The 15,867-nt window shown below is 42.8% G+C and overlaps 1 protein-coding gene across 1 annotated transcript in view; it reads right to left on the bottom strand.

Moving 5' to 3' along the window:
- fasn (fatty acid synthase) overlaps positions 1-15,867 on the bottom strand; it is a 185,293-nt gene that overhangs the window by 79,107 nt on the left and 90,319 nt on the right. Inside the window, exons 22-24 of the mRNA XM_034193248.1 lie at positions 7,387-7,703; positions 3,643-4,047; positions 1,056-1,220 (exon numbers count right to left, since the gene is read on the bottom strand). Coding sequence (XP_034049139.1) covers positions 1,056-1,220; positions 3,643-4,047; positions 7,387-7,703 — 887 coding nt within the window. The remainder of the gene's footprint in view (positions 1-1,055; positions 1,221-3,642; positions 4,048-7,386; positions 7,704-15,867) is intronic.

The following is a 15,867-nucleotide window of genomic DNA, read 5'->3' as shown; positions in this document are numbered from 1 at the left end:
AGGAGGTGCACAGTCACGTCACAGTGACTTGGTAGGTTTAAACAATGGAGGTTCTGACCTTGCAGCCACTTCCTCAAAGCCATCGGTCTGCTGCTGGTTGGCCTGACCAGTAGAGGGCATATGCAGTGTTAGTGGAGGCCGTCTTCCTCTAGGAAGTGAACTTCGCAGAGGGCAGTCTGCTCAGTCTGGACAGCTTGTGTGCAATGAGAGTGGAGTACCATTCTGGGCGACTGCTGTCGGTTTTGTCAAGTATACCGTATCTGCGTGTCTGAGTGCCCTGGGAATCCACGTGGAATTCTGCTTTAAGTAAGGCTGGGCGTTTAACCAGCTTTCCTTAAGAAAAGATGGTGGGAGGATGCCAGGCCCTCAGAGGCGTGAATATGGTCGTTCTAATGTTTTAGTCCTTTCACACCCACTGATGGTTCGACAAAATGCCCCTGTTGACCATGGCCGGCCAACAAGGGGAGTGCAGGAGACGAGCTTTCTTTAGGCCACCTTTTCTGTGGTAGATGCATTGCAGCGGCACGTTCCCACATCTGAGCCAATTTTGCAGCACTGTTGGATCAGCAAAGCAGCAGGCTGGGTTTCAGAGACGGAGCCCCACAGTTGGAGTCAAACTACGCCCAAAGATGAACTTGCTCAAGCTCCGAGTAAGATGTCATGTTCCAGGTTTCACTTCAATCCACGTAATCTTTGTAAAGACGTCATGTGCAGCTCGACCATGTGGGCAGACAGACGCGCACACAGTCTCATCTGCCTTCGCAGGCAAAAACAGGGATTAAATCAACAACTACAGACAATAAGTTAAAAAAAAATGAAGTCAAATTATGTGCTAATTGTAGCTCAAATAAAAATCACACGTTTTAGTCTCGATCTGAGCCGACTTGGACATTGTTCAGGGTAAGGGGTCCATATGCTGCACATTCAGTGATGTGTTAAATTTGTTTAAATGTCTTATCAAATGATCAAACATTTCCACAATCGTCTTGAACTCAGACGATCAAATGAAGGGAAAACATTTTCACAAATGAAGGTGCAGAAGGAGCCCAGCCTACCTTCAGTTTTTCCACCCACTGGCAATCTCTGCTGTCCACAGCAAGGAAAACTGGCTGCTGGCTGGGCGTGCGGCAGCGACAAAGGAAGATGACCGAACCGTAGCAGGACCTCCTGACAGCAACCAGGTTGAGTGAGGCCTCTGAGAACACAGTCTCCCACTCAGCCTGGTGAAAACACATCAACATCATCAGCAAACATCTTTAAAAGAGAAAATCACTTCACAGGTGTTAAAGATGAACTCTGGACTTTTCACCAGAGGCTCTGCTTTTAAATGTATTTGGGTTCATCCTTTCATTTGGGACAAAGACGACATTCAACAGTCCAGGATTGACTGACTGACAAAGCAAACACCATCCTGGGCTAAAACAGCTATTCAATGTGAGGCTAAAAACACACAAAGTATAACTGACAGCTAAAAACATGCAAAGTAAAAGGCATATCTGGGGTCGTTTATGGGTCGATATGGGGTAGTTTTCGGGAATGAGGAATGGATGAAAATAATTTCACAATGTGGAAAATTTTTCAGGGAATGTAAAGGCAACTTTACACAATGTAAGACTGTACAAAGATATTACTGGACTCCTGTGAGACTGAATAGATCAGGTCTCATGAATAACTCATTGTGATGGAAATGTCAAAATCATAACGGTACCCTGATACACTGCCTGTAGGAATGCCTGGATGGTTGTTGTACGTATTCTAAGTAACTGGTTAGAACGAATGTGCCACTCTGTCTAAGACTGCATTTACTGGGTGATAAAGGACAGACGGCCATTGAAAAATGCCTCCCTTTACAGACATCATCCTGAAGGCAGCCTAAGTTGCTCCAAAACCTTCATGTACCTTTCTGCATTATTGTTGCCATCACAGAAATGTAAATGACCTTTGCCAAGAGTACCAACAACCCCAGACCACGACAAACCCTGACTCTTGGACTTGTTGCTGATACTACTCTGAATGGTCCTTTTCCTCTTTGGTCTGGAGCACACTGTCATTTCTTCCAAAGAAGACCCTGAATATTGAGTCTTCTGACCACAATACACATTTCCATTTCAATAATTTTCCTCATTCCCCTGTTGACAAAGTGGAGATCCTCGGCCCATCTTTGATCCTCAACCACTCAGCCTGCTCTGGATACAGCTTCCCTACCAAATCATGATTTTTGTTTGAAATAACAGTTATTTAATTTACTTCACTACCAGCCCTAAATTAGGCCCATCCTATTATTTTTTTTTTGGGGGGGGGGGGGGGGGGGGGGGGTCTTAAATGTCAGAATGGATGTATATTAACAAAAGAAATTAATTTGATCAGAAAAACATGAAATAATTTGGGTTCATTCTGTTTGTGGTGTAACAGAAGTCACAGTAAATGTAAACATAAAATACAGAGCAAAACATGATATTATATACAAACAAACAAACAAAGGATTTCATGAATAAAACAACACTCCTACAGAATTAAAAATCATGCAGCATCGAGTTTTAGTTTGTGTCCCCATGATTAAGAAAAAAAAACCAAAAAAAAACAAAACACAATCCTTACAAATCCAGTGTAAAATACGTCAAAATTGCCCATAAATGCCACATGCACAAAGACAACACGTCTGATCTGATCCTGTTCGGCCTGCTCAGCGTGGCGCACTGTCAGCGCCTCGTGTCTGAAGCAGGTTTCAAATTTTTCTGCTTTCTTGTAAATTCAGTAAAAGTTAACAGAAGCCACATGTTCACTCAGTCGCACACAGACATCAGCGGGGATCAAAGGACCTGAGAGAGGTCCCTGCCTGGGAATCTGATGGGGGAAGTCTGATTCCCCCGTAGTTTTTCCTTACCACTGTCGCCTATGTTCTTGCTCTGGGGTTGGTAAGGTTAGACCTTACTTGTGTGAAGTACCTTGAGGCAGCTTTGTTGTGATTTGGCGCTATATAAATAAAAATAAATATGAGGGTAGATTGAAAAGTTCTGGGCCTCACCTAGAAGGCAGGGCAGCATCTCCAAATCCATGAAGCAGTTGTAAACTATTATGCCTTGCATGGTTATGCACTAAAATTCATGCGTCTGTCTTTATTTTTAGGTGAGGCTCTTTGAAAGACTTCAGATCTAGTGAAGATCCAAAAATGGACACAAAAGAAGCTCATGTGGTGATTAAATATCTGCATAAAAAGGGCATGACACCCAAGGCAATCCATGATGACATGGATTGCTATTGCCACTGAGTCAGATGATGATGTCATTAAGGCTGTAGAGTCTTACCTGAAGGACCAAAATGAAGCCTTCTACCATGAAGGCATCGGAATGTTGGAGCACCGCTGGACAAAGTGCACTGAGGTGAAGGGGGACTATGGTGAAAAATAACCAGGAACTAGAAGTATCCTGACAACCCTTCTTGGTGAGGCCGAGAACTTTTCGATCTACCCTTGTAGAAATTGAGGTCCTCTGGTCACAGGCCCGTCTCCAGGCAACCACCTACCCAAGGCCTCAAACTAAACTTGAGCCCGTCCACCTGGTATTTGAGAACATTTATAAACCCGATGCTACAGGAACATCACAGACTTGGTGAAGATGTTTGAAGATGTTTGGTGTGACTCACCTGCGTCAGAAAGTCACGCTGGCTGCTCTGGCCTTCAGGCACGGTGGACAGGAAGGCGACCATCTCCCCCAGAGTCTCTCCCTTCAGCAGTGTGTGGAGAAGAACAAAGCCACCTTGCTTGGCTCCAGAGGCCAGATTGGCCACCAACACTTTAGCCTCTGTCCTGAGAGGTCCCCAGGCATGATTACAAACTACCAAGTCTGCCTCCCCTAAGACACTTCCAGAAGCAGAGTCCTTTACTGGGTCCCACTGGACATAGGAGACACCCAGCTCCTCCAGAACCGCCTTGTGGGCCTCCAGGAGGTCCAGGTCAGTAGCCGTGGCTGTGTAGTCTACTTGCAGCATAGGCTGAATACTGAGCAGTTTCACCACACGGGAGAAGAGCTGTCCATCATTGGAGAAAGCCTGGTAAGAGTTAAAAAGAGCGAGAGGTGTTAGTGACTGTACAGCAATGTCTCCAGGTGGCTAGAATGAGACTTAGATCATCTCCTTCCTGCCTGTATTCTAGTGAGACTTGGACCATCTCCTTCCCGCCTGTACCCTAGTGAGATTTAGATCATCTAGTTCCCGCCTGTACTCTACTGAGACTTAGACCATCTACTTCCTGCCTGTACTCCAGTGAGACCTAGACCATCTACTTCCTGCCTGTACTCTACTGAGACCTAGACCATCTACTTCCTGCCTGTACTCTACTGAGACCTAGACCATCTACTTCCTGCCTGTACTCTACTGAGACCTAGACCATCTACTTCCTGCCTGTACTCTACTGAGACCTAGACCATCTACTTCCTGCCTGTACTCTACTGAGACCTAGACCATCTACTTCCTGCCTGTACTCTACTGAGACCTAGACCATCTACTTCCTGCCTGTACTCTACTGAGACTTAGACCATCTACTTCCTGCCTGTACTCTACTGAGACTTAGACCATCTACTTCCTGCCTGTACTCTACTGAGACCTTAATCATCTACTTCCTGCCTGTACTCTACTGAGACCTTGATCATCTACTTCCTGCCTGTACTCTACTGAGACTTAGACCATCTACTTCCTGCCTGTACTCTACTGAGACCTTGATCATCTACTTCCTGCCTGTACTCTACTGAGACCTTGATCATCTACTTCCTGCCTGTACTCCAGTGAGACCTAGACCATCTATTTCCTGCCTGTACTCTAGTGAGACTTAGATCATCTACTTCCTGCCTGTATTCTAGTGAGACCTAGACCATCTACTTCCTGCCTGTACTCCAGTGAGACTTAGATCATCTACTTCCTGCCTGTACTCCAGTGAGACCTAGACCATCTACTTCCTGCCTGTACTCTTAACCTATAGCAATGGGGTAGGGGATTTATACAAGGTATGTGAGGATCAAAGTAGATCAGAGGATCTACTTTGGATGCTGTAGCTCCTCTGAAAAAGAGAGCTTTAAATCAGAAGTGCCTGACTCCGTGGTATAACTCACAAACTCGCAGCTTAAAGCAGATAACCCGTAAGTTGGAGAGGAAATGGCATCTCACTAATTTAGAAGATCTTCACTTAGCCTGGAAAAAGAGTCTGTTGCTCTATAAAAAAGCCCTCCGTAAAGCTAGGACATCTTACTACTCATCACTAATTGAAGAAAATAAGAACAACCCCAGGTTTCTTTTCAGCACTGTAGCCAGGCTGACAAAGAGTCAGAGCTCTATTGAGCCGAGTATTCCTTTAACTTTAACTAGTAATGACTTCATGACTTTCTTTGCTAATAAAATTTTAACTATTAGAGAAAAAATTACTCATAACCATCCCAAAGACGTATCGTTATCTTTGGCTGCTTTCAGTGATGCCGGTATTTGGTTAGACTCTTTCTCTCTGATTGTTCTGTCTGAGTTATTTTCATTAGTTACTTCCTCCAAACCATCAACATGTCTATTAGACCCCATTCCTACCAGGCTGCTCAAGGAATGTAAAACAGCTAACTGATCATCTGCAGAGGAATGGTCTATTTGAAGAGTTTCAGTCAGGTTTTAGAATTCATCATAGTACAGAAACAGCATTAGTGAAGGTTACAAATGATCTTCTTATGGCCTCAGACAGTGGACTCATCTCTGTGCTTGTTCTGTTAGACCTCAGTGCTGCTTTTGATACTGTTGACCATAAAATTTTATTACAGAGATTAGAGCATGCCATAGGTATTAAAGGCACTGCGCTGCGGTGGTTTGAATCATATTTATCTAATAGATTACAATTTGTTCATGTAAATGGGGAATCTTCTTCACAGGCTAAGGTTAATTATGGAGTTCCACAAGGTTCTGTGCTAGGACCAATTTTATTCACTTTATACATGCTTCCCTTAGGCAGTATTATTAGACGGCATTGCTTAAATTTTCATTGTTACGCAGATGATACCCAGCTTTATCTATCCATGAAGCCAGAGAACACACACCAATTAGCTAAACTGCAGGATTGTCTTATAGACATAAAGACATGGATGACCTCTAATTTCCTGCTTTTAAACTCAGATAAAACTGAGGTTATTGTACTTGGCCCCACAAATCTTAGAAACATGGTGTCTAACCAGATCCTTCCTCTGGATGGCATTACCCTGATGTCTAGTAATACTGTGAGAAATCTTGGAGTCATGTTTGATCAGGATATGTCATTCAATGCGCATATTAAACAAATATGTAGGACTGCTTTTTTGCATTTACGCAATATCTCTAAAATTAGAAAGGTCTTGTCTCAGAGTGATGCTGAAAAACTAATTCATGCATTTATTTCCTCTAGGCTGGACTATTGTAATTCATTATTATCAGGTTGTCCTAAAAGTTCCCTGAAAAGCCTTCAGTTAATTCAAAATGCTGCAGCTAGAGTACTAACAGGGACTAGAAGGAGAGAGCATATCTCACCCATATTGACCTCTCTTCATTGGCTTCCTGTTAATTCTAGAATAGAATTTAAAATTCTTCTTCTTACTTATAAGGTTTTGAATAATCAGGTCCCATCTTATCTTAGGGACCTCATAGTACCATATCACCCCAATAGAGCGCTTCGCTCTCAGACTGCAGGCTTACTTGTAGTTCCTAGGGTTTGTAAGAGTAGAATGGGAGGCAGAGCCTTCAGCTTTCAGGCTCCTCTCCTGTGGAACCAGCTCCCAATTCAGATCAGGGAGATAGACACCCTCTCTACTTTTAAGATTAGGCTTAAAACGTTCCTTTTTGCTAAAGCTTATAGTTAGGGCTGGATCAGGTGACCCTGAACCATCCCTTAGTTTTGCTGCTATAGACTTAGACTGCTGGGGGGTTCCCATGATGCACTGAGTGTTTCTTTCTCTTTTTGCTCTGTATGCACCTCTCTGCATTTAATCATTAGTGATTGATCTCTGCTCCCCTCCACAGCATGTCTTTTCCTGGTTCTCTCCCTCAGCCCCAACCAGTCCCAGCAGAAGACTGCCCCTCCCTGAGCCTGGTTCTGCTGGAGGTTTCTTCCTGTTAAAAGGGGGGTCGTTTTGACCGTTGGGGTTTTTACGTAATTATTGTATGGCCTTGCCTTACAATATAAAGCGCCTTGGGGAAACTGTTTGTTGTGATTTGGCGCTATATAAATAAAACTGATTTGATTTGATCTTGAGGTGATTATTAAATACATGATATTTTACAACCCGTTCTTTTGGTTTTGGTTGAGGTTGCAGCATTGCTCACTTTTGACTGTCATATATGAATTCATGCAGGTTTATATACTTGCAGTATTTACTCTGATGTCTCTCGTACCTCCAGGACTTTGATCCTGCTGGTTGTGATGTTTTCCTTGGTAATATCCAGACAGTGTCTTAGTTCTGGGCCATCGAGCAGGCCGTGCAGCAAGCTGTCCTGCAGCAAGGACATCCTCTCCTTCTCCAGTGTCTGAACCAAATCTGACCAAAGGGTCCCATTCAGGTCCAGGCTGCAAAGCAGCGACAGCAACTGCACAATTCCAGGCTGACAGACCTCAGGGCACGGCAGAGGGCAGTCCGATACGCCTTCAAGGCCGGGGATTGAGAGTGTGACACCGTGAGGGGCCAAGTGCTGCTGCAGTCTGCTGATCAAACCTTGACAAGGAATAAAAAGAACAGAATGTCTTTATCCCGGATATCCTGAGGACTCACAGCAGACAGACACAGGAAGTAGACACCCAGTCCATGTCTATAATGGTCCACATTCACTCACACACCGAATGAGGAATGAGCTGATAACACGAGTCATGTCAAACTCAAACCGCTTAACATGTTTCACCATCACTGCTGGCTTCAAACGTACACCACTCACCAAAACGCCGCCCTCCACCTCAAACACTTCAGTGGGGTGACTGGCACGGCGGACTCTCTGGGTCCTGTCCCAGCGCACTTTGCTAAGCAGTGGAAAACTCAACACAACAACGGTCTCCCCGCAAAAATCGGTCCGGCCTGCCTTCACTGCGCATGCGCAGCCGTGGTTCACGGGTTGTTGCCTCATTTCTGCTTCAAACTGCACTGCAGTCATCTGTCACTGAGACAGATGATGACTGCATTATTTCATTATAAAAGATGGAGGAAGCGATCAGAGCGCCGCGGCTATATGAGCTGCTAGCTGATGCGTTGAGTGTGTGTCGGTCATTTCAAAACGTCACAGAGTATTGCCTCGTTTCTGCTGTTTCTGCAAACTGATTTTAGAATGATTTAAGAAGTTTTACCTTGTTATCTGATGGTTAATAATCACATTAATCCATTTGATCACTTTGGGTGTAGAGAGTCAGACTCAGATGAGCTGCTGAGCTCCGAGATAACGCATGCACAGTGGAGGCAGGGCAGGCCAATTTATAGGGGCAGACCGTTCGGTCTGCAACACCGGGTTTACCGCGATCATTAGTGATGGGCATTTTGCAGTATGACTATGGAGTGCACTAGGCCCCTGGTGCTCTGGTATCAGGGAAGCAGCCATGAATGAAAGGACTGGTGGCTTGCTAAAGGATGAATGGATGCGGGAAGAGCCAAGACGAGCTGAGGCGATGTCTTCACGCATGACGCCAATAATTAATGTTCTGTGCTCTTTCTACACAGCCGAGACATCTCACAATGGGCCTCATGTATCAATGTTGTGCACTTGTGGTGTAAATTTACGGCGTAAACTTGAAATACACCAAAGTCGCCGTGACATGTATCAAGCAGTGCGCACCTGCCCATTTCTGGCGTACGCATGACGTGATCTTGATAAATGCGGCGGGTGGAAACGACCATAATTATAATAAACACGCCCATAAATATTCAGACTCCGCTTCAGACACACGCTCATTTTACGACATGGAAGCCGGGAAGACGGCAATGAAAAAGAACTTCACCAATCACGACGCGTGCCAATAGAGCGTCAAAAGCGGCCGTCGTATCAATTGTTTTGTAGTATATAATCAAAGTGTTACAGTGGTCCCTCATTAATCGCTGGAGTTACGTTCTAAAAAATAGCCCGAAATACGTGAAACCGCGACTTTAGGCAGCGTTATTTTTTACAATTATTATAGACGTTTCAAAGCTGTAAAACCCCTCACTATACAGTTTATACACTTTCTCAATCAGGCATGAACATTTTCTCACTTTTCTCTCGTGTGTAAACACTCTAAAAGTTCAAACCTTAGTAGGAACATAATACCAAACTGTTTTCAGGCCCAAACATTTGTTTGAGAAATAAAAATAGAAAGTTTTCCTATAAATAATTATGATGGCATTTAGAACTAACGAATTAATTTTAACCATCAACGAACGAGGTCGGACACATAAGAAATTATTAATAGTGACTGACCAGTATTTCACAGATAGGGCCTCTGCATCCTGACACCGCACCTTTTTCCACTCACACCTGGCTGCAGGTGTTTGTTTCCGAGTGACAAACACAGTTATGAGTAGTTGTTGGCGCTCTTTTTTCTTCTGGGCGACAAGATTCTTATAAACAGATACGCAGAACACAGAACACTGTAAAAAAAAAAGGCATGCAAAATTGGACTAAATACTCCGCGAGACTCCGAGGCCACGAAAGGTGAACGGCGTTATAGCGAGGGACCACTGTATTCTCTTTTCACATGTCAATAATTCTTGACATGTGGATATTTGCTCGCTCAATTAAGACACACTGAATGGAGATGACAAAACCTGATTGCAACACGGGCGAATTAAGGGAATGACGAAACTACAGTTGTTATTATCAATTTCATAGTCTAAAACGATCACACCACATGAAGTTAAGCTCAGCGTTGCTCTGGCTCCAGGCTCGAAGTCTGGAGAAAAGGGCGTGCAGCGCTGTCTTTGCAGTTAGCGCTGTAGCCATGGATCGTGTTCCATAACAATCCCGCAAAAGCAGGATTTGTATTGATTACTATGTAGTATAATCAGGAAAGTATTATTTATGTAACATATGCATTGATTTGTATAATGGCACTGTTTATCATGTTGATCATCTTCATTTTTATGTGGATTCCAGCGCTGGTTCATTTTGGTGTATAATTTACGCCACCTCTCGACCTGGTGTATATTTTCAGCGCCGCGTACGCCAATGACCACATTGATAAATGCCAAGTAGCGCAGCCTTTTTGGCGTACACCCCATATACACTCAAATATCGCCGTACGCAATGTTGATACATGAGGCCCAATGAAACCATTTGGAGTAAATCCACCAGAGTGGAGAAAAAATAAATAAAATCTAAAACAGTATTTCAGAAGCTGAACAGTGAATTTTGTTTCACTGGAGACTTTCATCTCGTCCAGGTGATAAAATGCAGCTTTTAGTTTTTCTGCTTGAATATTAAAAACATTTTATGTACAATTCCACATGCCGAGTTGTGCAACTGGAAACATGTTAAACGCATTTCTTTTCATGGTTTACGCCTTCAGGTTTATTGTGGAGAGATGTGTGTGGCCACATCAGGCTCCGAAGGTCGTGTCAGACTCCCGAGAGCTGTGCGTGTGGTTGCGTCAGGCTCCGAAGAGCTGTGTGTGTGTGTGTGTGTGTGTGTGTGTGTGTGTGTGTGTGTGTGTGTGTGGTCACACCAGGCTCTGCATAGCTGTGTGTGTGCTCATGTCAGGCTCCGGAGAGCTTTGTGTGGTCGCGTCAGGCTCCGGAGAGCTGTGTGCAGTCCAGTCAGCCCCCAGAAGGTGTGTGTGGTCCCATCAGGCTCTTGCAGTCTTTGTGCAGCCATACCACTGGTTATCATTTGGACCCGCCTGGCCTCCCGACGGCTCCCACTTCAAACGGACATGTCAACGTATCCAACATTACAACAAAGTCATAGATTAGAAGCTCACTTTGTTTTCTCCCACTTAAAATTCAAGCAGAATCATTTCTGCTGCACTACAAAAATGGACATAGAGAGGACTTGTGACCTTGCCAGAAAGATGTGTCAGCATCGATTAATAGTCTCTGGTCCCCTCCACTCCCGGGGTACTGATGAGGCGTTTAGCAGGCTGACATCATTAAATAGGTGGCTGGCACAGTTTTGTAGACAGCAAGGCTTAAGCTTTATTGATAACTGGCCTTCGTTCTGGGGCCGCCATGGCCTGCTGATGCCGGACGGTCTCCACCCTACTGAGGAAGGCACTGCCATCTTGTCTGCGAACATAGATATAGCTCTACAGGGAGGGTACCATTAGGAATCTACAGCATGCCACGGAGTAGGTGATTAGAGACCCTGCAAGGCTTATGAGAAATGTGAGTGTGGAATCTATTAGCTTAGCGGGGAAATTAGTGCAGAAAATCCACTATGGTGATAGTGCAGTTCATCTGCCAGGGAGGGAAATTCAACAAGTTGAGACTGTGGCCTGCTTCCATAGATGTGTCCATAAAAATCATAGAGGGATATGCTTTGCAAACTTAATACCCATTACTATATTGGATGATGTTGAAATTGTGGATGGCCTAGTGGTTGTTCCAGCAATAGCTAAGATTTTGTGTCTGCTACCTGCAACGCGCGTGGAACGTCTCAAACCTAAACCTACTTCTAGGCATCTTATATATGCTACTCTGGAACCATCCCTAAACCCAAACAGTTCAACTGTCAACGCCACTGAGGTCCTTAGACTGCGTCTCATTAACATAAGATCACTGTCCTCAAAATCACTGTTGATTAATGATTTAATTATTGATCATCACTTAGATATTAATGGGTTATGTGAAACCTGACTTAAACCTACAGCTGGGACTTCCGGTCTGATGGGCGACGCAATGGCAGCGTAAAAAGAAAGCTCCCGACAGCTAATTCGGGAAAATACCCGAAAACAAACTCGAATCACCCGTTTTTGCGATCAGTTGATAGTGGGTTACAAAAGTGAGACAGAATGTCGAAAAAGAACAAGAGTACTAACCAGCAGTTAACGGAACGAAGTGCAGAGGAAGAGGTGCAACAGCAAGCTACTAGCAATAGCGACATCGAGAGCGACACACTGCTAAATGCTAATATGAAAGACGGGGAAGGCAAGTCTGACTTAATCTTAAAAGAGCTCCGCGATTTTAGGAGGGAAAAAAGAACAACTACAAGCAATGACAGAAGACATGAGCGAAATTGGCAGGAGAATGGATGAAGCAGAGGAACAAATAATGACTGTGGAATCGCGTGTACAGACCTCCGAAGAGATGCTAATGGAGCTAGCAAAACTGCAATCTCAAATCGAAGCTCAACTCCTGGACTTACAGGGTCGCTCCAGACGCGATAACCTCCGAATATACGGAGTGAATGAGGGGGCCGAGGAAAGGGCTCCATCTGTGATTCATTTTGTTGAAAATCATCTTGTAAATGGCTTGAGTTTTCCCACGTCTATTGCACTTGGTATTGAGAGAGCGCATCGTGCTACCGGAGCTAAGCCTCAAGCCGGAGCACCGCCTCAGTCCTTTGTGGTCAAGTTTGCAAGTTACCAGAGGAAAGAGGAAATTTTACGTCGGGCGTGGCAGACAAAAGGCTTTGATTTTCAAGGCAAGAACATCTACATGGACAACGACTATGCCCCAAAAGTTCAACGTAAGCGCAAGGAGTACAAAGCAGCAAAGGCAGTACTCCGTGAGAAGAACATCCGATTCCAAACGCCTTTCCCGGCCAAGTTGAGAGTGCATTACAGCGGAGGTACAGTGACCTACAACTCTGCGCAAGAGGCAACAGAGGACATGATCAAGAGAGGGATGACGGTCGACATGGTCAAAACCCCCGTTTCAATGATGGAGAAACTTAAGCAGCAAATGTGGCAAATGGTGAATGAGAGAAAGGGACAGAAAGGAGTCGGGAGTCAGACGCCAGGATTTAAGGAGAAACTCCAGGAATTTCAACTCCAGAATGACAATGTTTGAAGCATTTGCTTCCAGAAATTCAGAAACTGTGGTAAAATGTTATAATCTTGTTAACTGATGTTAGGACCTCAGCTACCCTTATTTGTTGACTACTTTTCGGTTACAGGAACCACAATACTTTTTGGTTGGACCAATACTGATGGATGAGAAACACCACAGACCCACGTTACAGCCACCAGGCTAAAGAGGGCGCTCCAGCGCAAGAAGACGGAGCAACCCTTTCCTCCTCCATGGCCAACATTGAGGCCCTTTTTTGGAAGTCACAGTGTTACTTTTATTTTTCTATTTGTTCTACTGTTACTAGTTCTTTGTTTCAAGGGATACAGGTTTTGCTTAAAGGAAATATTAAAACACAAATATGCAAGATATTAAGTCTGTTAGGGTAGCTACATATAATGTTAATGGGTTGGGAAATCCTGTTAAAAGGAGTAAGATTATGACAAAGTTAAAAAGGGAGGAAATTGAGCTGGCTCTGCTCCAGGAAACACATTTACCTACATCTGAACATGAAAAATTAAAGAAATGGAGATTTAAACAATTTTCATCATCTTGTTCCCAAAGTTCAAAGAGAGGTGTTGTAACATTGATCTCAAATAGACTAAATTTGAGTGTATCCACGAAAAAAGAGACTCTGAGGGAAGGTATATTTTGGGTTAAAGGTTATTTAGAGTATTTTGATAACAATTATAAATGTTTATGCCCCTCCAGGTTCTGACTGGAAATTTTACAAACATCTTTGAGTTAATTTCCATAGAAGCAGAAGGCATTCTGATTCTGGGAGGTGATCTGAATGTCCGGCTCAATCCACTGATTGATTCATCAAACCCACAGGCACAGGGAGCAAGTAAAATAACTAAAAGCATTAAAGCAACGATGAAGAACTTGGGCTCCTGGATGTTTGGCGAGAACTCAACCTGATGCAAAGAGATTATACATTTTTCTCACACCATCATAATCTTTATTCTAGATTAGATTTTTTTTCATATTTCAAAATAATATTCATAGGGTGAAAAATTGTAAAATAGGAGTTATGGACTTATCAGATCATGCCCCAGTTTATTTGGACATAATTATAAGCCGTGAAAAAAGAGATACATCCTGGAGATTAAATATAAGTATTCTACAGCCTATGAGGGAGCAAATTAGAAAAGACAGAGAATTACCTAATTGAAAATGATAATAAGGAAGTCACGCCCATAATTGTGTGGGATGCATTAAAAGCGGTTATTAGGGGCAAAATTATTGGTTACAGTTCAAACTTAAAAAAGAAAAGGAATCACCGTCTAACAACACTTCAAACCCAATTTAAAGACTTTAGAAAATGCCCACAAACTGAACTCGAATAGGAACTTGAAAACAGAAATAGATAAAACAAAGAACGAAATAAATGAGATTCTTGCCAGTGAAATAAAGAAGAATATGACCTTTGTAAGGCAACGTTATTATGAAGCGGGAGGAAAATCTGCAAAGTTACTGGCTTTCAAATTAAGAAAACAACAACTGGAAAATACAATTAATAAAATAAAGGACCCCCCCAGTCAAATATTATGGTCTCAAAATTAGAAGATATCCAACAGGCATTTTTGACATTTTACATTCAGTTATACCCCCAACCAAGAGTGAATTATAGCTTTATGACTGCATTTTTGGATACCGTTAATTTACCAATAGTAAGTGAGGACCAAAACAATCACCTGGTCTCTGAAATTACTGAAAAGGAAGTTAAAAAAGCAATATCTGATTGTAAAACAAACAAACAACCAGGACCAGATGGGTTTCCATCCGAATGGTATAAGGAGATGAAGGACCTTATTGTCCCTATACTGATAGCCTCATTTAATCATGTACTAAAATATGGATCAATACCTCCATCTTGGAATGAGGCAACCATATCTTTGATTCATAAAGAGGGAAAAGATAAAACTAGTTATCGGCCCATAAGTGTACATAACCAAGATTATAAAATATTTACACACATCATTTCCAAGAGACTAGAAAATATCTTACCCGAAATAATAAGTTTAGACCAGACTGGCTTCATTAAAAATAGACAGACGCAAGATAATATTCACCGAACATTACACATTATTGATTATGTAGTTAAAACCCAGGATAAAATGTTGTTGTTGAGCCTTGACGCTGAAAAGGCATTTGACCACGTTAACTGGAAATTTCTGTATAAAGTTTTAGAAAAATTTCAATTCCACCAATCATTCGTAAGAATGATACAGTCACTGTATAACTGTCCAAAGGCAAGAATCAAAGTAAATGGAGCCCTTTCTAAGTCTTTTAAACTAGAAAGGGGAAACAAGCAGGAATGCCCAAGTAGTCCATTGTGCTTTGCCATCTTTAATGAAGCGTTGAGTCGAGGTGTTACCCAAAATACTAATATTACTGGGGTGAGCATGAGTGGTCAAGAACATAAGATTTCATTATTTGCAGACGATGTGCTGATATATTTGACACACCCTGACTCATCTCTTCCCAGTCTCCTTTCCTACTTGGATACGTTTGGCTCAGTGTCTGGGTATAAATTAAATATCTCCAAAACACAGATACTTAGATTTAATTATCAACCTTCCCAATCACTGACTTCTAAAATTTAATCAGACTGGAATTTGGAGTATATAGGGTATTTGGGGGTGAATATTCCAAAAGACTTATCAAAACTGTACGACTTAACCTGAATCCTCTTTGCCAGAAGATCAAAAATGATATAAAAAGATGGGGTTTACTACCAATTTTTAATTTTGATTCTAGAGTGGATACAGTTAAAAATGAACATTTTACACAGGATCTTGTATTTATTTCAAACACTCCCAATTCCAATTAGTGACATGCAATTCAATAAATGGGATAAATTAATTTCTAGGTTCATTTGGCAGGGGAAAAGGCCAAGATTGAGGTTGAAGACTCT

The sequence above is a fragment of the Thalassophryne amazonica genome, chromosome 18, assembly GCF_902500255.1.
Source record: "Thalassophryne amazonica chromosome 18, fThaAma1.1, whole genome shotgun sequence".
Lineage (NCBI taxonomy): Eukaryota > Metazoa > Chordata > Actinopteri > Batrachoidiformes > Batrachoididae > Thalassophryne > Thalassophryne amazonica.
The sequence above is the reverse complement of the archived record's forward strand: the minus strand, read 5'-3'. Positions and strand labels throughout refer to the sequence as shown.